Genomic DNA, 24,244 nt, shown 5'->3' on the forward strand with positions numbered 1-24,244 from the left:
TGTAACAATAATCAGCAATTTCTAATTATATTTTGTTTTTGTTGATAAAGATTTTTTAATGGCTAAATTTCATATGTTATTGAATTACATAAATGGTAATATCTAGCATTGATAATGCTTGACAGATTACCGGTGCTAAATAATTGAACAAATGTAGTTTAAAATATTGATAAGATATTTAGTAAATTACTTTTTGACTAAATCGGAATTATATTATGAAATCAAGATGGCTATAGTTATGATTATCTTCGTTTTGATCAAAACAAAATGGATAAAGAACAAAACAAAAGATAGCAATTAATGGTTAATTTGGATCCTCAATCAAACCACTCATGGTCAAGGTTTTATATTAATTAATTTCAGTTTGTCTTTTTCTTGACCAAAAAAGCCTTTCCTTTTTTTTGATTGGGCCTTTCCTTTTTTTTCTTTGCCATGTAAACTTTTAAATATATAATATAATATATTTTAGTGGGAAAGAAACGGTGGCGAATAACCATTTTAATATTTTATTCTAAAAAAAAAACATTTTGATATAATTTTTTATTCTCTTTTTTAGGTTCCCAAAAAACAGAGGGCCACAATTTCGGTTAGGTGAATAACCAGTACTACCTAATAATGGATACTTCCGTCACTATGCAAAACCAACAAGGGTAATATAGTAAAATGAAGAAAATTTGAAAAGCAGCAATAAATTAATTTAAGATTTAAATAATATGAAAAAAAAAAAAATGATATTAGTATATGTGTATCAGTAGTATCCATGAGGCACATTAGCAGAGAAAGAAAGAAAAAAGCAAAACCAACCAAAAAACCAAAACAAAAAATAGAAAAGAAAAGCTGAATCGTCTCAACACGCCTCGGAATATAGTAAAATTTTATTTTTTCTGGGAATCCAAACAGAGCTGTGTGTGTCAGACTCACACCGTGACCATCTTGATTGTTCTTTCAATATTTCACTTTAAAAAGCCTTTATTTCCACTTACATTTTTCTTTCTCATTGAGCTGAGTTCTGAGAAGTAAGCTTGTTTTGTTGATCGATCGGAGTTATAGTAGTCATCTGCTTTGAGTGAAAGTCTCTGAAGTGAGTTCTTTTCTGAGGTAAGTAAGAGATCGGTTTTAGTTTTCTCTTAATTTTGTCTTCTCTTTTTAAGTTGAAGTCTCTGTTTGGTTGCTGAGAAAAAAGAAAAGAAAAGAACCTGCTCATCTAGATTCTATGCGGTGTTTTCGTTTTAAGTACTGCTAGTTCATTTTTCACCTCCTAGTTTGGCTACTGAGAAAACTAAAATTTATTTAGTTTTTTTTTTTTTTTAACGCTTTTTAATTATAAATTTCTAGTTTATTCTGCTTGTTCTTAACTCAAAAATTTTTAATTTTCTTTGATTTTCCTACCTTTTCTTATCAACCAAACAATGCCTCCAAGTGAAAGATCTGTTATTCTTGAAAGGGGCATTGTCTATTAATTGAAGTCTGATACATACATGTTGTATTGAAAAATTAAATTCCAACGATATTTTTAAGTTGCATTAGCCATTTGAAAGTTGTTTGGGACTCCCAAATTTGAGTGGAATATGGGTCTGAGATAATTGCAAATTTTAGCAATCTTTTGGGTTTGGAACATGTCAATGGTGACTGATCAGTAAATAGCACTAGAGTCTGTATCTTAAACGATGGTCCCCGCCATTAAGTTCATCAGATAAGTCATTGAGTGGGACCTTGATAAAGTTTGATTGGCCTTTTTGGTTTTAAAGCAAGCTTTTCTATCTCTATTTTAGCACATTGCATCTGCCCATACACTCAGGCTTTTGGGTTGTAAAGACATTTCAGGGAAGATGTCACGTTCTCGGGTCCAGCCTTCTTTCCAGTCCATCAGATCGTTGCCTGGGGATTTTCGCTTGGCAGGTACTTCTGATCATCTCGAAAAATCAGATGTTGGGAATTCGGGAAACACTGATGTGATGTCATCTAGTATTCCTGAAAATGGTGAGTTAGGGGATGCGGTTGTTGAGGGTACAGTTGGCAACATGGATCATCAGGTTATTGAGGATTCGCCGTATTGTGGGAATGCACTATTAGTTGAAGACAGGCCCTCAATGGGTGATGAAGAGTTGGATTCTGTGGCTTCACATTTGCCTTCAATCTCGACATCTCGTATTGAGCGTAGGTGGGGTGACACCACTCCTTATGCTGCCAAGAAGGTATTTTGTGGCTTCAGGTTAAAATTTTCTTTTCCTGCCGAGCTCTGATTATTGTTAAGGATACATGGTATTATTATGGTTTATTTTCTTGATCAATTGAATTGCATAATTTAATTCATCTATAAGGATGTCATAGAAATCCTTGTTATTGTTGGTTCTCTTTGTTGCAATTTTTTTTTATTGTGTTGTGCAGTGCATTTTTATTACTAATGTATTTCTGAATTATGTACATGTTTATGATACTTAGCATTTGACATGGAAAAATGGGCGAACAGATTAAATGTATAAGAGAATGAGATGCATTCCTGGCTCAAGATAATTAATAATTTTGGCCATCCTTTTTAGGGATGGTGACTCTTCTGTGATTGAAGGCAGGATTTTAGAACTTTTCCTTGGTAGGAAAAGATTGAATTATCTCACCTGTTGAATTAAGAACAAAGGTTACTTACCCATTAATACCAATGGAACTAATCAACTGCTGGGTTGTTGCACAATTTTAAGAAATCTATTTGTATATTTCTATGTTATACATACACTGATGAGTTCTGAATAAAGTGCTGTAAAATAGTAGTAAGCACATCTAGACCATAATAATCAATAAACTAATGGTACCTATTATGCTCTTTTGGGTTTGTATTACTAATGTTTGACTGAATTTATTACGTTGCACTAAGAGCCCATTAGGTTGTACCACATATATTTATTTTCATCATTCATTGCTTCCTATATGAAATTTGTATTTAGCTTCTCATTTAATTCATTATATACATATATACAATTTAAAAAGCGACATGTTGTTGGTTAGAGTTCCGGAATCAACCTCTCAAAAACTAAAAATGTGGGTAAGGCTGCCAACTAATTACTTCTCCTAGATTCTGCAGAAGTGGGAGTTTTGTGCACCGGGTACGACATTTTTTAAGTAATTTTTTTTACGCAAAGACATGATTAGATTGAGCACTAACGTCAAGTTTTAGGTAAAGAACTTTCGAATCCAATGACTCTAAGTTTGTATTTATCGAAAAATATGGTAATAAGACCAGTGGTAGTGTCTATTCTTCTATTTTGGACCAGTGGTTTGTTAGTAAAACAGTTCTCTATGGCTATTGCAACTTAAAATCTTAATTTTTCTCTTTGTTTATTTGTTTATGTTTGCATTTATTTTTTATATATTACGTGTTTTTGTCTAACTCCATCAACTGGTTGAAGTGCTGCCATATATCTTCTATTAATTGTTGCTCATGAGTTATTACCGGGTCAAGGCCATATTTTGGAAGTTAAGAATTGGAGAAAAAATACAACTTATATTTTTACAGTTTCTTAAGATATCGAAAATTTGATACTTACAATGTTAGAGCTCCTTGGTCTACAAATGTTATTCCAGTATTGACTTCATTAGCAGTTGTTTCTCTTATTTATCTCATGGGGTAGTTTGAAGGGTTATGATTATGCTCTTTAACTTGGAAGGATATCATGGATTTAGTTATTTATAAATTTTTTACATGTTGATATGGCTTGTATATCTCATATGCAACAATATGTCATACTAGGTAACTCCGGCTCACTAATGCTTAGTTGCTTACTACTAGTGCATTTCTTAGTATTGCTTTAATGCATTTGTATTTTTGCTCTGTTGGTTTGTTTTCTTACATTTTGCATGATAGATTAAAAATACTGCAACTGTAGAAATTATATTTAAAAAAAAAACTGCATTGTAGATACCATAATCTGTAAGTTGTTTACAAATTATGATCTGTTTGAGTTGACATTTTTTAACATACTAGTTAGTATTTATTACCTACTTGTTGAAGTTTACTATTACAGAAACTTCAATCTTGGATTCAACTTCCAAACGGGGATTGGGTGCTGGGGAAGAATTTAACAACTTCATCGTCTGAGTCTATTATTTCACTGCCTGATGGGAAAGTAAGAGAACTTTTGGGAACTGTGAATTGTAATTGTTCTGGATTGCATTCAGATGGTTAATTCATATTTCTATTGTAGGTTTTAAATGTTAAAACAGAAAGCTTGATACCAGCAAATCCTGATATACTTGATGGCGTAGATGATTTGATGCAGCTAAGTTATTTAAATGAACCTTCAGTGTTATACAATCTTCAGTATAGATACAATCAAGATATGATATATGTAAGTATTTCTATAATTTGTTTTTTGAATGTGTTTATATATATATATATATATATTTTTTTTTTTCTGCTTATAATATTCTACTTTTTACCTATGGGTTTATGGGTGGAATTCTGTGCTTTCAGACAAAAGCAGGGCCTGTTTTGGTAGCTATAAATCCCTTTAAGAAAGTTCCCTTATATGGAAATGGTTACATTGAAGCATATAAGCGTAAATCTGTTGAGAGCCCGCATGTATATGCCATTACGGATACGGCCATCCGAGAAATGAGACGAGGTAATTTCGCTTATTAATTACATCGAAAGATTGAGTTTTCAAAAGTTAAGATATTCTCTACAACTTGTCTCTCTACAAATTGTCTTTAGTGTCTGAAATTTTTATTTTGGTTCTTTTTCTTCCAGATGAAGTAAATCAATCTATCATAATAAGGTCAGGAGATTTTGACTATACTTTGCAATTCCTGTTAGTCATTATTATTGTATGGATGGGGTGCATCTTTTGTCTACAGCTTTTAACAGTTGAATTGTCACGTTGATTATATTTTGTATGTCTGCTCAAAGTTGTTTTTCTTATAGATATAGGCTTCTATATTATTATTTATTTTTATTATAACTGTTGTGTATGTGTTCTAAGTTTCTGCTTTATGCAATCCACCACTCCTGTTTATCTCCCATTTAGCTGTTGGCAATGTATTTTTGTAGAATTTGAAGAAAGTTGCATGGGAAAAGGATTTCATGGATCTGCTTTAGGAACAAATCAACGAATATTGCAGTTTTGAACATCTGCTCCATTCAGTTTCACTTTTGGTTGAATTTGTTTTCCTTGGTTTGGGGTGGGTGTGGGGGTTATGATTACAGTTGCACCTTAAAACAAGGGCCTTTTATTTTTGTTTTATAATTTGTTTTGGTAAAACTTGCGTGGTTGCACACCTTCTGGTAAATTCCATTACACTCTTGGAAGAGATTTGCTAATTAAACCATATTAGTGGGTTTGAAAGTTCTTGGAGAAGAGAAGACGACTTTAGAACCAAAGAGTACATTATGCTTCAGTAGTGAGATCTGACTGGCTATAAAATTGGAGATCTTGTTGGAAATGATCTAGCCAAAAATTGGAGATCCCATTGGAGAGAGAGAGAGAGAGAGAGAGAGTCAAATTTCATGATATGATACTTTTGGTGAGGATACTATTGTAATTTTCTAAAAGCTTTCAATTCAGTACTAGAAAGTGTTTATTCCTTCTCTCTAATCATAAGGTTGTCATTGTCACAATAAAGACCTCAAGGGGAGGTTTCTGCTTTAAAGGCTAAACATATTATGCAATTGAAATTTCCATTTTTCCCAATGCAAAGATCTTTGACTATGTTACAGGGAGATTCTTTATCAAATTTATGGTATTTTTCAATTTGGATATTTAGAATATTGTGCATATGGGTGTCAACATGTTTGCTGCATTGATAAATTGTGCAATCAAGAGGAAATCTTCAATGCAGGATAAAAGAAGAAGACAAAATGAGAGGTTGATGCCCATGTAGAATCACTTTCATTCTTGTATTAAGTGCAAATCATTTGTCAGACACGTCCTATTTGCGCTAGATGCAAAAACCCATATCAATGTCCTTGTTATAAGATCCATGGAGTTATCTACTGGATGGCTGCTTAAATCTGTCATCATTGAGGCTGCCAATACTAACTTGGCATTTGAATTTATTCTTCAATTGCACCAATGAGCTCTCTAATGACATTTTATCCCATAAGAAATGGGTAGAGGGTGAGGTTGTGGGTTCACACCTCATTAGGTTTGTAACTTACTAATCAAAAAATTATTTCTATGGCACACCAAGCTTCGCATTGGTAAATGAACTTAAAGCTCTATAAGCAGATTTAATGGGGTGGAATAAGGAGGCATTTGGAGATATAAGGATTTGTAAACAATCTTTAATTGGGGAGATTTGGGTGTTGGATACTTGGGATGAGGAGGGGTCCTTATCCACTTTGGAGAATAAAGAGAAGATACTAAAGCTGAATTGGAAATAATTATGCTCATGGAGGAGATTTGTTTGTGACAAAAATTTGAGGGCTATTTGGCTATGGGAAGGACGCAAAAATACTATATTCTTCCACTAATGGGTGAATCCTCATAGGAATATTTTTTTGGTGATCTATTAGTTGGGGTGAGGGGGATCGTATCTGACCAAGGGGTGACTAGAGGAAATTATACAGATCTACAACAATTGTATTGTGAACCAGTTGGTGGAGACCTTTGTTGGGGAAGCTGTTATCTAGTATGTAGAATGCATTTATCCAAGGGGATGTATTTTAGATTCAGAACCCGTTGTAATTGGGTGCTTTGATGGTAGATTAAAATGGGCATCCCTGGAGTATTTGATGCAAACTTTATTTTGAAAAATCTTATAACCATGTAAATTGGGACTTTCTTTTATGTATATGCTAAAAGATTGGATTTTCTGATTGCATGTCTATGTTAAAATTCTTAATTCTAAAAATTGCAATCCAGTGGTTGCTAAAAATCCTGCATGTAATAGTTATATACATGCAACCAACTTATTTATGTATTTTCTGCATCTTCTCTATTGAAGTTCAGCTTGGGACATCTTTTGATATTGGACTGAACTCTATTTTCCTTTGAATTGTACTTTTTTAACATTCAAGAAATTGAATGTGTAATCATAACTTGAGCCATCAAACATTTTTGATCAATGGGTGTTTTGTTGTTTTTGTGCTTAGTCCCTGATGAAACTTAACAATTTAGGAACTGCTTCTATCTATCATGAACTGCTTCTATCTATCATGAAATATGCTTGTAGGGATACAATGAATTTGTGCTGTTTTGATCAACTACCATACTTATAATTGGCTACATTTACTTGTACAGTGGTGAAAGTGGAGCCGGGAAAACTGAGACAGCAAAGATTGCGATGCAATATTTGGCTGCTCTTGGTGGTGGAAGTGGAATAGAGTATGAAATATTGAAGACTAATCCGATCTTAGAAGCTTTTGGTAATGCAAAAACATTGAGAAATGACAACTCAAGTCGCTTCGTAAGCTCCCTGTTCTTCCCATGAATTACCTTAACATACATGTAATGAGGTTTGGCAATAGTAATAACCTCTGGAAGTAAAAGTGCTGAGGTTATTTCCTTTTATACTATGAGTGTTGATAATCTTATTGAAATGTCACAGGGAAAGCTGATAGAAATTCACTTTAGTGAAACTGGAAAAATATCTGGTGCCAATATTCAAACTTGTGAGTTCACTTATATTATGAGGTCATGGGATAAAGTTTTAGCTTATTAATTTATTTTTTCTGAAAAAATTGGAACTGACCATACTTTGAATGTTTGTTTCTTTCTGTTTATTGTTCACAGTTTTGCTTGAAAAGGTAATTCTCTTCTCTGGCCTTTTGTATGGACCCGTTTGATTTTTATTCAAGTCACTTATTCATTCCACTAAATCAACAGTCTCGAGTGGTCCAATGCACAGAGGGAGAGAGGTCATATCATATATTTTATCAGCTATGTGCTGGGGCTCCATCTGCTCTTAGAGGTAATTATTGTCAGTTATTTCATTATGTCATTTTCAAGAAATTTTCTCATATGATATGGGAAATGCTTTAATATGCTAATATAAGCATTCAATAAATTGATATAGATCTCATGTCAACCTTGTGGAGGGAGAGACATGGAAGAACTTTTGTGTTATAGGAGTTGTCGATTGAGAGAATAAAATCAATCTTTGTCAGCTCTTTGTTCTATTGGTTATTATTAGATGAGCGTAGGCTATCTAATCTTGTAGATTTTATAGATTTATTGTACTTTTGAGTCTTTCTTGGGGAATGATTATGTATCCAGCATAGATAATTGCTTTCGGGATCTGTTGTACTCTGTTTTAGATTTTAGTACAACTTTTTGACTTTTACAAAGAAACTGATGTTGTTTATCTCTACTACTGACCAAATTCTGAATAATGGAGTGAAGGCAATCTTACATTTATATTTCTAATGGGCTTTAATGAAAAATTGGTTGTGTAGGACTTCAGGAAGTGGGAACATTGTAAGATGTATTCTGATATTTATTAATGGACTGATGACTAGTATTGACAATGACTTATCCTTACTTATATAAAAAAAAAAAAAAACAATGACTTATCCTTGTAAATGCCGTGCTTGCACCGCTGTGCTGTTATGGTTTCGGCCTAGTACATGTTAAATTGTTTTCTCCTGATTGGCCTTATGCTTAAATTTGTTTTGAGGTCAGCAAGTTGTAAACATTATAGCTAAATGTCAGTCTTTTGATCCATTTACTGTGTTAGTTGCCTTGGATTGGCCTGCTGCTTAATTTTGTTTTGAAGACCTATATTTTATGCTTAATCAGTTTTTATTCTTTTGCCTTACTTATTTTTTGGTTCCTTTTGACTTTGAAACACAGAGAAACTAAATTTGAAGAGTGCAGATGAGTATAATTATCTGATGCAGAGCAATTGTTATTCAATTTCTGGGGTTAATGATGCTGAACAATTTCGCATTGTTGTGGTACTTTCTCTTATCGTGAATTATATCTCCTGTGTACATTCAAGATTTATTGTACTTTTTTCATTTGCAAATGAATTTTGTTATATGGCTGTTAATGTTTTCTAGGAAGCTCTGGATGTGGTCCATATCAGCAAAGAAGACCAACAAAGTGTATTTGCAATGCTTGCTGCTGTCTTGTGGCTAGGAGACATCTCATTTTCTGTGATTGATAATGAAAACCATGTTGAAGCTGTGACAGATGAAGGTAAGACTTTTCTGAAAGTTAAAAGCAAAAAACAATTTCAGGATGGTGATAAATTAACAATGTGGATGTACTGTGAATCATGGTTTTTGACTCGGGAGACCGACTGGATATGCCACCATGACAGTTCTTGGAAAGCGAGGAACCCTAGGATATAACATAACTAGGAAAGTCAATACATCTATAAGCAGACATACTTTATGTTAAAACACATTTAGAACTAATTCGATTCCTAGATAATAAATGAACATATCAATAGTTAGAACTGGCATGGTCCCCTCAAGCATCACTTTGCCATGAGACTTGAGCTGTGAATTCACAGAAATTGTTTTTAGTATATTATCAACTTCTAAATTCAGAAGAGTCCAAAGAGGATAAGAGGTTTTAGATGGCAATTATGCTGAGAGATTGTAACTAGTGGAGAGATGAGAAGCTCATTGAGGCAGAGCAGCTTTGTATAGAGCTATTTGAGCTATTTGGGTTCATGGTAAAGGTATGGGAACGTGAGACACTCCACTATTTATGGGGATATGAACCCAATCTCAGAAATAAAACCAACTAAGTTTTAAAGAACCCTAGAGGTTAGAGGACAGAGAATGCAGAGTCAAAAATGGGGAAAACCAAATCCTGGGGGGTATATAATAAGGGCTTGGGAAAAGTTATCTGGAATGTGGTACATTTGGGTTCATGGTACAGGTATGGGAACGTGATACACTCCTTTATCTTGTACAGGTTACTGGGTCTAGGCTTAGTTGGTTTGCTATTTGAGATTGTGGTTCTCATCAAATTGCTGAGCTGGGTTGCTTTGATACGATGTTATGCGCATATAAACATAAATGCACACTCATGTATGAGTATATGTATGTATGTATGTATTAAAATATGAAATTAATCATTGACAAGTCCTTGTCTCGTTTTCCCCTTTAGCTTTCCAATTAATTTTTTTTTGATAAGTAATAAAGATTTATTGATATCAAAAAGAGAGAGACTCCCAAGTACACAGGGAGTATATAGGGGTGTACATATCAAATACAAAAATTACATAAATCAAGTAAATCCAAAATTGAAGAAAAAGGTTGGTTTCTCCACACTGAGAACTAGTCCAACAAGGTTCTGAAAAATAGAAGCTTGAGATCCGGCATAAAACGCTCATTGTCTTCAAGACACCTACCATTTCTTTCCTTCCAAATACACCACATCAAACAATGAGGAACACCATCCATATATCTCCATTGTGATGGCAACCAAATCGACCTTGCCAGCAAGCAAGAAGCTCAACAACGGACATTGGCATAACCCAACAAACTCCTAATAAACCAAAAATCATATTTCACAACTCTAGAGCAACCGGGCAATGAAGGAATAGATGGTCAACAGTTTCACTATTACACTTGCACATATAACACCATTCCAAAATGCATACCTTTCTTTTCCTTAAATTGTCAATTGTCAGACATTTCCCCAAGTCAGCGGTCTATACAAAGAAAGCCACTCTAGAAGGAATTTTCTGCTTCCAAATGCTTTTCCAAGGGAAGAACTGCTCACTATGGCCAACTAGAAGATGGTAGTACGCACTAACCATAAACCCCTTGCCCTTACAATGGGTAGCCAACATCTCTTATTCTCCCCAATCCCTCTTATAGGAGTGCTATAAATGGTATTTATGAAGCTCCAGAAAGCTTCCAATTCCCTATTATGTACATCCCTACAAAAATGTATATCCCAATGAAGGACTCCATTGGTGTACCTCATTAGATCAGTCACACTCGCCTCTTTGTTTCAACAAATCCTATATAATTCAAGATAGCAGTCTACAAGAGGAGATGTTCCACACCATCAATCTAGCCAAAATTGCGCTTTTGATCCATCTCCAATTTCATACAGAATAAACCGAGATAGAGGGCCACCCCCTTCTAATATTTTTCCACAAACTAACACCATATGGACCAGAGAATGAGCTAGAACACCAACTATCCCAATCATAACCATACTTCACCTCTGTCACTTGACGCCATAGAGCATCCCTTTCTTGCCCAAATCTCCATAACCACTTCCCTAATAAAGCTACATCGAAGGTTCTCAGGTTCCTAATCCCCAAACCACCTGTAGAGAGTGGAGTACAAACCGTAGACCCATTTTGATAGGTAAGAATAATTTCATTAAAAAAAGACTACTTCATGCAAAATAGACACAAAGTAGCCTAAAGAATCACATGCAAAAGGAAAAAGACGTGAGAAACAATGGAATTAAATCCCTATCTGTAAAACCCCAAGCAAGAGACCAATCAAATAGAGAGCCAGAATGTTGCTATTAGTTGATTCCCTGCACTCTCCACATCCTCAAAGAAGCTTCTATCATTCCCACCATATGGTCTGCATCAAGCACAATGTGGCCAAATTCTAAATGTCAGAAGAATGTTAACTCATCCAATTTCTCCAGCCAAACATAAGAGTCACCAATATTCAAATCAATTGCTTATAACACCCTCAAAATTCATATCAGCACCAATTATTCGAACTACAACAGCCTCAAATCTGTTTTCCCTTTACACTATGAATTTTCTGTCAATTCCAATAGATAGAACTTAACCAAAAAGTCTACAAAATAATATTTTAGGGGTTAAGGTTTTGATATTACTAATTAGATATATGATTCCTTGATTTTAGTTGATTTGAAGTCAAGGGATTGAATCTTTTCAATAGGGGATGAATTGTAATTTTGCAGATTTTGTAGAATGCAGTGGTTTATTCAACAATGATGAACAAACACAGCATGTTAGGTTTTGAAAGTTTTGGGAAATTGGAATTTGTAAATACCATAAATTGGAACACATTAATCTGGTTTGCACTTCATAACAATGTTTTGAATTCTGTTCTGATGATTGTTTCGATTTGGTCATCGGAACAGAAATTTTGGTTCCGGTATGTACCGGTATACCATTTCGGGATTTCTAGTATGTAACAACATAAACAACAACTTATAAGAAGTTCATAGTAGTTTATACCATCTCATTAACTAACATAATACCATAAAAGGTAACATTAAAAAGAAAAATATGAATAAAATTTCATAATAATTACTTTTGTAAGAGGTGTGAGGAGTCGGTGGATCATCTTCTTCATTGCCCTATAGCTTTTGAGATGTGGTCTTTGGTGTTGTGTTTGTTTGGACTTCAGTGGATTATGCCTCTTAAGGTAATTGAGTTGTTTTGAGTCTTGGCAAGGTAAATTTAGGCGACATCACAATATAGATTTTTGGAGACTTGTGCTGCATTGTTTGATGTGTTGTGTTAGGAGCGAAAGGAATGCTAGATGCTTTGAGGGATGCGAACGGTCATTACTAGAGATTAAGTCATTTTTCTTACATATTCTCCTTGATTGGAGTATAGCTTTGTCGCATTTTTCTTGTTTTTCCCTTCCTGTTTTGCTTGATCATTGTAATTTTGGTTCTTGATTTTTGCCCCCACAGTACATCCCCAATATACTCGAGTTGGCTGTTTTTTTATTAATACAATTTTTCATTATCTATCAAAAAAAAAAAAAAAAATTCAAATCAAAATAATTAACATTTGACAAAACAAAATAATATAATAACATAACTACATGTAACTGTTATGCTTGTTTGTTTGTTTTTTTGTTCTTTTTTTTTTCCCCATAAGACAACACTAGCTTGTAGTTGTATTTTCTTAATAGGATATATCAAAACCCATTCACAGATTGCTTAGGAAAATTTTCCCTTTGCTTCAGAACAAAGTACTCCTTGGATTTACTATCATTGATTGTCATAGTAAAGTGAAAAGAAATGATGTGAAGTTAAAAGTAAAAACTGCCTAACATAAATGCTAGAAACAATTAAAAGTTATTCCGAAGTCCTAAAAAAATCTCAAGGTGGGGAAAAAGCAAGAACACCATGTTGGTGCAAGCGGTAGAGTTTGTTCTTTACAAAACGCAAGAAAGATTAAGAGTCTTAGGCGGTGGGGTGGTAGGTTCACCATTGGGTACACAATTCATATCACAATTTCAATCATGCAAATAATGTTATGACAAGCAAAAATGACATTTTATTAAAGCAGTAAAACAAACAATGACAGGGGATGGCCACCATAACCTAAACTAGAGTCTAGCCCTTAAAATCCCTAGTGGAGACACCATTGTGAGCGACTGTGACCTCGGCTTGCCAATTTTTCTCAATCTGGGTCTAACCCGCACGAACCAAGCTTAGAGAATGCGGCAGAGCCCAATAATTGCAATCTGTATAATCCCCCATTTATGAATCCAATGGTCACGATCAACCCAAATCTCCTAATCCAATGGTCATAACAACAACCATGTGCACAAATCTCCAAAACTTAGATTCAGACTCTCTATCTATAAAGCTTAGATTCCATTTTTAAATTTGGATATTCTTTGCTAGTAGCTAGGTGCCACTGTGAGCTAGGAGTGGGGTGCTGCTGACTGTTGAGATGAAAGGCGAGAGCAAGACTGCAAGAGAGATGAGAGATGAGAGGCGAGAGAGTCAGGATGAAGAACTGAAGAAATGTGTAACTGGAAATTTAGGGTCTGATTGGGTTGGGGGATTACAAAACTGTCCGTAGTTTTTGAGGACAAAAGCACTGTTTCAAGCTGGTCGAAACACATATTTTGACTGAAATGACCAAAACCCACCAGAGCGCTTGAAACATGTCGTGATTTATTAGTGATACAGAACATGGGAGTGTTTTGTACCGGTATGGTAAATACCGACCATATTGGCTAGTATGAAATTGTGTTAAAACTTTGGGAAGGGTGGAAGGCTGAGAGACACTTCCCTAATTTAGGGGGAGTGTTTTGTAGTGATACAGAACATGGGAGTGTTTTGTACTGGTACGGTAAATACCGGTTGTACTGACCAGTACGAAATAATGTTAAAAACTTTGGGAAGGGTGGAAGGCCAATAGACACTTCTCTAATTTAGGAGTTCTGGCATGGAAAGGAAAAAGTGAAAAAAAAAAACCTAATTTAGGGGGAATGTAGATCGACACTCAGGGAAGGTTGGAAGGCAAATCAACACTTCCCTCACTTCCCCAAGTTCCAATCAACACTCCATGGTCAGTTTAGTCCCAAAGTTGTGTGGCAGCTCCCTCAGACTTCCATGCATGTGAAATCAACCTTGATTGAACAACAAATGGCTCAAATGGATGTGAATTCAAGAGTTGCACATGATTAGCATTGTTAGTTACAAATTAGTTGTTCAGAGATAGACTAACTTCAATTAGTTAAATTTAAGCACATGAATCACATTAATCACGTGTAAATCTATAGGATCACATGCTGAATTAGTGAGAGCACGCACATGGGGGATTAGTAAGTCAATAATGTGGAGCCATGTAGGTAAATTAGATTAAGGTTATGGTTGTATAAATAATGGATTGTAACTCTCATTTTGCTCATTGAATAAAGAATATTATTTTGCGCTTAGACTTGTGTTAGTCTTACTTGGAGGTAGAGGCTTCATAGAAGAAGTCTCAATTGGAGAAGGCAACTCTCTCTCTCTCGAAGTCATTATAACAGTCATTTACTTATCCCCCTCATGCAATCTCATTCCTAGATCCATCTCAATCCATGTTCCACTATAAATCCAAAACTCTAACCTTAGTTCGATTTACAACCAAAAACCATCCTTAAACATCTATAATTCACTAAAATCTTGTCATACTCAAATTCCCAAGAGGTCTAATCCCTAACCCTAGTCAATATATGGTTGTTTGTTTGAGGCCATTGCCACGAGAGATGCATCAGCGAATTCTAGGTTCTTGAGCAATGAGATGCATTAGCAAAGTCAACTGCATAGGTTGTAATTATACAGCAAAATTTGAGGGGTAGACATAATTTGCTCATTTTGACAAGTTTTGTCTGTAGTTGCATTTAACCAAAATACTTTAGTTGAAGAGACCATTTTGTTAATAAATCTTTGTTTCTCGTGGTCCTAAATTTCTGAAAAATTTAGTAAGAATTGGTTTTGGAAGATAATATAAACTCCTATGTTTTCTCTTTGTTCCTCTTGTCTGGCTTTGCAAATTACGTAGTTGGTCTAAATCTCATCCAGTACAAGAATTTCTAGTCATCTAATTTGTTTTATGTACAAGGCTCAGAGTGAGGTGACACCTCTAAAATCTGGGAGTCGAAACAATTTCTCTGCTATCAATGTGTTGTCTAAAGCTGATTTGAACTGTTTATAATCTTATTGAGAAAACATGGTGATTCTAAATTGATTTTTCTGTAGCTGTTGCATTTGGGCTGGCTTCTTCTGTCAACAATCTTTTGTAGTTGTCTTGGCAGTGCAAAGCATATGCTTGCAGTTGACATTTTATATTATCTAGTGATTTTTTAGTCATCTCTTTCCTCTTGCTTTATCATATGAGTAATATACAAATTATACGTGAAATCTTAATTCCATGCATCTACTTATTTTTAAAAAATATTCTATGAATCTGATCTTCCTAGGTTTTATTTTTTTGTTTAATCTGTGCTCACATGTTCTTAATGTGAGGTGATTTGTTTTACTTTCAGGTCTGCATAATGTTGCTAATTTAATTGGATGTGATGCTGGGGAGCTTAAGTTAGCTTTGTCAACTCGCAAGATGAGAGTTGGGAATGATAATATTGTCCAAAAGCTAACTCTATCCCAGGTAAGGAGACTTTCATGGTAAAACTTAAATTGTGCACAATGTAAATTTGGCATAAAGATAATAGGCAGAGATGACTCATCTCCCCAATATTTGTTATTAATGAATATCAATACTTTCATTTTTTTGTAATTCTCTTTTTGTTGGACTTTTGATGTCACTTTATAGCTCTCTCTTATAATGTAAATACTGCTCAAAATAGATGTCAGCTACTTGATCAGGCTAAACTTTTACTTGAAAGATTAGCTGTTGAGTTTTATTACCCATTTGCATATCTGAATATCGTGTTGGAGTGGTGTCATGTTATGAAATGTGTATGAGACTTATGCATTGGGCTTCCCTTAAGTTGAGTCTTCTATCAAATATCTGGTTCCTCCTTTCTGACCCAAGTGCTTTGTGGCTCACATGAGGTGCATGTAACATATTTGAAGCCTTTCTTTAGTATTGAAGCTCAAGCTAAACAGGATGTTGAGTTGCAATTGTGCGGTTTTAGTCTCTCTCTCTCTCTAAGGATATCCTATAGTGGGAACATAATATAGTTGTGATAGCTGCATTTCCTTGTTTCTTAATTTGACATGACTTGAGGCATGGGTGTTGGCATATATTACTGGGTCATTTCCCTTAGCGGTGGCTCATTAGGTGTTAGCATATATTAGTCAAGGCATATAAATTTGAACTTGAAATTCAAGTTTTAAATGATTATATCAAATTGATTTATTCATACAACGATAGCCAATGGTCTTTGACCAAATGGCACCTGCTCCCTCCTTAATGAGTGGAAGGTGATCTCGTAGGTTAAATCCTACATAAGCATGCTTGTTATATTTATTGTTAAATTACTGTTTGTCCCAAAGGCTTAAACTGTTAGGAAATTGTGAGTTTAATCACTCAATCATTATTCTAACACTCCCTCTCACATGCGAGTACAAACTCCCTCTTAATAAGTAGACTCAACACCTTGGATTTTTATAACTTTTTAAATGGGAGGTAGAGTGGAGAATAGATTTGAACTGAAGACCACTTGCTTTGATACCATAATGAATTATTGATTGCCCCTGAAGCTTAACATGTTACGAAATGGTGAATTTAATCACTTAAACCATTATTTTAACATTTACCTATAAAAACATATATTAAAAAAAAGAAAAAAGAAAAAGTAAAACAAAGATGGTTGTCTTATGGCTTTAGATGCTTTGAAATATACTCTTATATAACTTCATTTTTTTGTGTCTTAGTTTAGTTTTTTACATTCTTACATGAGGTTATTCTCAATTTTAATATTTTCTTTTTAAGAGCATGTAAGCTCCATGAAGGCTTATGATTCAGCAGCTGATTATTTTAATGCATTTCTTCCTCTATTCATCTTTTTCAAGTGCTTTTAGATTTAGTCTTTGGCTACCCCAGAATTATAGTCAAGGTTTTCAAGGTACTTAGAAAATGGGGTGACAATCTTGTCATTCTAGTATTGGATCTAATTTTGAAGTTTGCAGAATCGTAGAAGTTTTCTTTACATGTCAAAATATATGAATATGGTGGACTGTCTTTGAGTCTGACCAATTCTAGCCTCCTTGATGATTGAAAAAATTATGTTTTTTTTTTTTCCTTCTTTTTTTTTTTTTTTTCTTTTTTATTCAGGCCATTGACACAAGAGATGCATTAGCGAAGTCAATATATGCTTGTTTGTTTGAGTGGCTGGTTGAACAAATCAACAAATCACTTGCAGTAGGCAAACGGCGTACCGGAAGATCCATCAGCATTCTTGATATCTATGGCTTTGAATCATTTGATGTATGTTTCATTTATGTTCTCCCTCTCTCTCTCTCTCTCTCTCTCTCTCTCTTCTTTTACTTAATAATTATTTATACAGGTTTAATTTGTTTCTGCAGAGGAATAGCTTTGAACAATTCTGCATAAATTATGCAAATGAGAGATTGCAGCAACACTTTAATCGCCATCTATTCAAGTTAGAACAAGAGGTATTATCTTGTATTTTCTTTGTATAAATATGAAAAGATGTGAGTATAAAACCAAACAGATTTGGGCAATCCTTGGTTTTCATAGAATGGACTCTTTCAATAATTTGCAAAAAGAAAATGGAATCCATATTGTTAAAGTCTGGGGAATAACAAGGTATGTGGAATAGGCCTTTTATTAGAATATCTATTTAGTCATTTGGTTGCACTTTCATTTCAGGGAATAATAATTTCCCTAAAGTGAGGAACTATTCCTTGATGCATGAAATAGAATAACTATTCCTTGATGTACGAAATAATTAAGCAATTGCTGCTTTGCTCCTTAGGCATTCTTTCTTTACTATTTAATTGCCATTCCAATCCTAAATTGCCTTCTCTTCTCCCTCTCCATTGTCTGATCAAACCCTATCATCATCCAAAACATTAATCTCAACTGTCATTTGATCCTCACTAGCATCATTTTAATTCCCATTGGAGCCACCTTCACTCTCTCTACTGTAACAGCTTCCATCTTGACGAATTTTCCTGAAGTACCCTCCACCTTGCCCTTAGTTCTTCTGCTGGACCCAACACAAGTCCCTTTTGCAACTGCAACCTTATCACCTACTCCACCATTGTCGATATTCTTCTTCTTTTTGATAAGTAATGGAAATTTTATTCAAACGTTAAAAAAAGAGTCACCCTATTCCCAATGTATACAACTGGGGATCAATACAATCAAGAACACAAATTATAAGGATCCATCAAATCATAATTCGAAGAAATAGAATGGCTTCCTATGATAGACATCCAATCTGGTAGCGTTCTAAAAATGAAAAGTTTTAGATCAATTACCATCCTTTCAGAATCCTCATAACACTTGTTGTTTCTCTTCCTGCCAAATGCACCACATCAAACAAGGAGGGACAGCCTCCACCATTGTCGATATTCTTACTCAGGCCTGCCTCATCTAATTCTCCTCGCCTAGATTACAGCAGAGGTAAATTGCATATGCTTGGCATTGTTAAAGATATTGATAATAAAATCTTCAAAAAAAAAGTTGGTTGTAATTTTTTTTTTGTTTATATATAAAATACATTTATTTTTTTATATATATCAGAGACAGATCTAAAGTAATAAATAAATTGTGGAAACCAATTTGAGATTCTCCTTCAACATTACAACCAAAGAGATGAAAGAAAATGGATATTCTATTACAACAGCTGCTGTTCCTATTGATTCCTATATTCTGCTTGATTTTCATTTAGTATACCAAACATGCCCCTGTTTAGAACCAAACTATTATCCTGATTGTGTATAGTACTTCAGTAAAAATAAGAGGACAAAGCTTTGTTTTGTTTTTTTTCTTGCTTGTTTTCGACAACTATTCAGGAAAGGTAGGAGAGAAACAGGAATAAAAACTTTATGAGCTTTGGAATCTGAAAGTGCAGTGCTGCAATTTTTTTACTTTTGTGTTTACAAAAAGGCCACTGCTATGTTGATTAGAAAAATATGTTTCTTTCATTCATTCATTCTTTCTTCTTCTTCTTCTATTTGGCTTACAACAAGTGGGGGGAGGAGGGATTTGAACCCAAGCTCTCCCCACATGGGATACCGGAGAGTGCCAGTGTGCCACAAGGTTCTTGGCAATATTGAATTTATTAAACCACATGAACCAACTAGAATGATAACTAAAGCTTCTTGACCTGCATTTATAAGAAAAAATTTCCAATTTCTTGTTAGAATTCAAATTTCAAGTTGTCTGTTTTGTTTGAATTTTCAAATTCTGAAGTCATTTGTATTCTAACTTGAATCTGCTTGCGAATTACATCCATTGTGTTAGTAAAGTTTTAATTTGAGCTCTTCATCATTTTTGTGCTCAGTCAATGTTGCTTCACAATGTAGATGCACTTATATACAGCATAAACCTGTATTTTAAGTCTGTCTGAATTTGTTTATTTTTTTGTTATCGATTGCTGGACTAGCCAGCCTTGGATGTATGGATGGATGCCGGTGAACACTAAGAACCTTAACCCTCAGCTCCAATACATGCAAGCCTTGCACAGAGTGCAATGGTCAAGCACAATTCTTTTAGATTTTTATTATGATTATTTTAATTTTTAAAAAAGAAGAATAAATTCTCAACTTCTACTGTAGTGTGAACTGGATCAGATTGTTGGCATCCTCCTTAATAAATAAAATGAGAAGTTTATATGAGAAAGGCTTCACTAATAAATGGCTAAAGCGAAAACACACCCCGTAAACTTTGGGGATCTTTGGATTTTTCACCCTGAAGTTTTAGAATTTGGATTTTACTTCCTTAAAGTTATTTTCTGTTTGCATCAATGGCGCCTCCATCCTTATTTTCTGTCAAGTGCCACATAAGTTTAAAACAAAAATGATGTGGCATCATTTTTTTGTCTATGATTTGATGGATACTTGTAATTTATGTATTTGATTATTTTGGTCCCCTGCTGTATACTTGGGTGACTCATTATTATGTCTTTGAATAAAATTTCCTTTACTTATCAAAAAAAAAAAAAAGTGATGTTGCATCATTTTATTGGATGAGTTACATGTGTAGTAAGCTTATGTGGCACTTGATGGAAAATAAGGATTGAGGGTCCGCTGATGCAAACAGAATATAAATTTAAGAGGGTAAACTTCAATTTTGAAACTTCAAGGTGCAAAATCCAAAGACTCTCAAACTTTAGGGGTGTAGTTTGCACTTTAGCCTTAATAAATAAAGACCTCATTTTCATGCTGAGACAAGCATCCATGGAAACTGATTATATTCCCATTTTGATGTCTATGCAACCACTCTTTTAATATAATGATGAACAACAAATTAAATGGTTTCTACATTGTTAACCACCAATACTCATTTGTGATTTAGTAGAGCCATGATGCCACTAGAGTAATGTAACGAATACAAGACAAATGATTAAAAAAGAAAAAAGAAAAAACTAATTTACTAGTCTTAAAATATTAACAAATGTGAATTACAAGAGCTCCAAAACCCTAGCATTTAATTAATCATGGCCACGGTACCTGGGTTTATAAAAAATTACTACCAGAAATATACAGATGAGGTTACATAGTAGACCGTCTGTTGCTATGCAGGATGATGTCTGGTGCCCTCGCTTTTGAGAATTTGTAAATTGATGCCTAAGATAGTTGTCAGGAACTTGCCTTTTGGAAGTGATGATTTTTTTGTCATGATAGCTGCAAGATATGGGAGTATTGTTTTGCTTGTTCCCTGTCTGAATGATATGGTTGGTTAAGTGGTCGAGTCCCATATCAAGTAGCAGGGACAAGAGTGATTATTATAACAATCCAAAACCATTGGTTTTAAATTTTAGGGTTAAAGTGGTGTCCTAACATGTATCAAGTCCTCACTAAAAAACTCCCCAAGATATTGATTCTCTAACTTTCACAAACCAGAATCCCAACATAGATATTTGGACCTTCAATAGTTTTTACTCACTTGGGATATCTTGTAGTATATCTTTCCAAGTATCACTAATTTATGCAGTATCCTGTTGCTAGAAGTAATGTCTGTTTTAGGTAGTGCCATTGTTTCTTTGTTTTTAGTTTCTTGCCCATTCAAATTTTAGATTTTAAGTTTTGGAGGACCTTTTGAACACTCCTCTGCATTGTTTCTTTGCTCTTTAATAAATTTCTGGGGCAATTATAGCTATTCAGCATAAGCTATGAGATATCTTGCAATGATAACCATAAACTATAAACTTTTGCAATCAACACCCTAATTGATATTAGTTTGCAATGAGTTTACCATCCAAATTTATTGTCAAAGATAACAAATGAGACAGCTAGTTGGATAGTGTGGTGTACTTATATGTCAAATTAATAGATTTGTTCCCATTTCAAATGAAAAAAAAAAAAAAAAATTTAATAGCTGCTATTAATTTACAATATCCACCCATACTTTACATGGACATTGGTTGCGCCCTTATTATGCTTTTTCAATGATATTACTTATGCAAAATTGGGTAAATAATACTTTTGGTCAGTGAAATTTATGGTAAGTTTGATTTTGGCCCTTCAAATTTAGAAAGTTCAATTTTGGTTCCTCAAATTTCAAAATGGGAATAATTTAGTTCCGTCATCTAATTTGTTGTTTACATGGCCCCCAATATTTATAGGACCAAAAATTCAAGCAAGAAATGGACAGAAAGTAGACAGAGGGATGAAATTGTTTCATTTTTGAAATGTAAATGACTGAATTAGAAATTTTTTAATGTGAAGGACAAAAATTGTCAAACTTACTCCAAATTTTAGGCACAAAAGTATAGTTTACCCTAAAAAAGTTACAATATCTACCCCTAACAGCTCACTGACATATTAATGTTAATATTTAGTTTGAGTAGTGGGGTGGATATTACAAATTGATTTCGAAGTAGTGTTAATTTCAAAAAGTACGTTTGAGAACAACTTATTTAGCTGAAACTAAAAACTTTTTGTTGAAAGTACTATAGATAAAATTAAAAGGTAGCTGAAATAGTACAGTGGGACTCATGAATAGTACTAAAAAGTGCAATAGGACTCATGAATAGTAGCAAAAATAAGCTATATAGTAAAAAAAGCTGGTTTTTTAAGCCAATACCAAACACAACCTTAGGGTGGATGATGAGAATCAACAAGCATTTAAGGATCCATTACATGTTTCAGTTGGGCCTATTATAAGAGCAAGATCCAAGAAAATCAAAGAAGCACTTAATGGGCTGATTCAAGAGATTTGGGCTGATTCTAACGCAGGACATTCCAAGCTTGGCCCAAAGGAAGCTGAAAACGTAATAAATTTAATTCAAGCTATTTAGGGCTGATCTGGCTCAATTGCGAGTGATTTATGGCATGAATTAATGGTTGATTGACTTTCCAGCTCTATATCAGTTAAGGTAGATTTTTTTTCTATTTTGGATCTGCTAATTTCAGACCAAATCAACTTTTATTTAGGGTTGTATTATTTAGTACGTTTTTTAGGTATTTTTGTTGTTTTTAGGTGCATTTAATGCTTTTTAGGTCAAATTTGATTCCTGATATGGTAAGGTATCAATTAGGAGTTATTTTAAAATATATTTTCTTGTCTGTCAAGTTTTATAGAGCCCTTAAATAGGCTTTGAAGTTTGTAATCGTTTTTCATAATATTATTGAATAAAAATTAGAAAAGGTGAGGCTTTGCTCTCTTTTGGTTCTTCAAGAACTGTGAACTTATCAAGGATTCTTTCTTGTGGCGTTCAAACTTTATACCTTTGGTTCGTGATTCTTTATAATCATTGGGTCAAGGTCAACTTATACCTTTGGTTCGCGTTTCTCTTATAAACGTTGGGTCAGGGTTTCTATCAAAAATCTGAATTTTAGCTTTCTTGGGCAAGTATTCCAATATTTTTGTTGGGTCTCAAAGCGTGTCGATTGAGGTTCACATCAGTGGACATTGCAAATGACCCTATTATTTTATGGTGGATATCTACAGGTAGCCCTAAAATTCTTTGCTTATTATTAGAATAATGGTTAATTGATTAAATTCACTATTTCTTATCAATTTAAGCTTTTGGAATAAATGAAAATTTATCTTGGTATCAGAGTAGGTGTTACAGAGCCTATCTTTGCTTAAAAAATCAGTGTTGGGCCCTACTTATTGATGGTGACATTAGGCTTTGCCATGAAAGAGCACCGCCCGGGGGGGGGGGGTGGTTGTTAGAATAACGATTTAGTGATTAATTCACAATTTCATATTAGTTTCAACTTTTAGGACAAATGGTAATTTATCAATTATCATATATGAGGTTAATATGTGTTTGTCAATTAGGGTGTTGGTGTAATTTTGAATATAAATATAAGTGATCTCTAAGGTATGAAGAAATAGTGATAGTAAAGTTTTGTATTATTTTTTCTTGAGAAAGCGCAGAAAACTTGGTTACTTCTATTGACTGTCCATGTTCATTTTCAGGAATATATCCAAGATGGCATTGACTGGGCAAAAGTTGATTTTGAAGACAACCAGGATTGTCTTAGTCTTTTTGAAAAGGTACAGAACTTTATGCATTAGATTCTGGGTGTGCCTTATTTCCCAATCTTTAGTATTTAAAGTTATTATTAAATTAATGGCATGGTCTTCCATGCTTAAAAAATTTAAGATGGCAGCTTGGAAAGGTGGATATCTATTAAATCTTCATATTATGTATGTATGGATATCTATTAAATCTTCAGTAGATGTTTGCAAAATATTTCTTGTGCAGTAGACAGATCTGCATTATTATCTTCTGTACAAAAAGATTATGGTCACTGGCTGTGACAGTTTTATGTCAATTGTAGAGGACTGGTCGTTATTCAGTTAGTTTGGTTGTAGTTGTATGATAATGAAGTGTACATAGATACTCTCTAATGTAGATAGTGGATGTTTGGGAAATATATTGTTTGATTGGGTAATTTATAGCAGTAAAGGACTTGTTTAGAATTATATCATGTAGAGTCAAGAA

General features: G+C 34.0%; 1 protein-coding gene across 1 annotated transcript in view; it reads left to right on the forward strand.

Annotated features, from left to right (window-relative positions):
* The first annotated feature begins 777 nt into the window (after positions 1-777).
* The window catches only part of LOC142627854 (myosin-1-like), a 33,560-nt gene continuing 10,093 nt past the window's right edge, over positions 778-24,244 (forward strand). Inside the window, exons 1-16 of the mRNA XM_075801742.1 lie at positions 778-1,098; positions 1,816-2,195; positions 4,017-4,118; positions 4,197-4,340; positions 4,466-4,616; positions 4,742-4,769; positions 7,233-7,398; positions 7,540-7,603; positions 7,725-7,738; positions 7,818-7,902; positions 8,784-8,887; positions 8,993-9,131; positions 15,677-15,795; positions 17,428-17,580; positions 17,679-17,768; positions 23,716-23,793. Of these exons, the coding sequence (XP_075657857.1) occupies positions 1,830-2,195; positions 4,017-4,118; positions 4,197-4,340; positions 4,466-4,616; positions 4,742-4,769; positions 7,233-7,398; positions 7,540-7,603; positions 7,725-7,738; positions 7,818-7,902; positions 8,784-8,887; positions 8,993-9,131; positions 15,677-15,795; positions 17,428-17,580; positions 17,679-17,768; positions 23,716-23,793 (1,803 nt within the window). The 5' untranslated portion in view covers positions 778-1,098; positions 1,816-1,829. The remainder of the gene's footprint in view (positions 1,099-1,815; positions 2,196-4,016; positions 4,119-4,196; positions 4,341-4,465; positions 4,617-4,741; positions 4,770-7,232; positions 7,399-7,539; positions 7,604-7,724; positions 7,739-7,817; positions 7,903-8,783; positions 8,888-8,992; positions 9,132-15,676; positions 15,796-17,427; positions 17,581-17,678; positions 17,769-23,715; positions 23,794-24,244) is intronic.

This window comes from Castanea sativa, chromosome 3 (assembly GCF_040712315.1).
Source record: "Castanea sativa cultivar Marrone di Chiusa Pesio chromosome 3, ASM4071231v1".
NCBI lineage: Eukaryota > Viridiplantae > Streptophyta > Magnoliopsida > Fagales > Fagaceae > Castanea > Castanea sativa.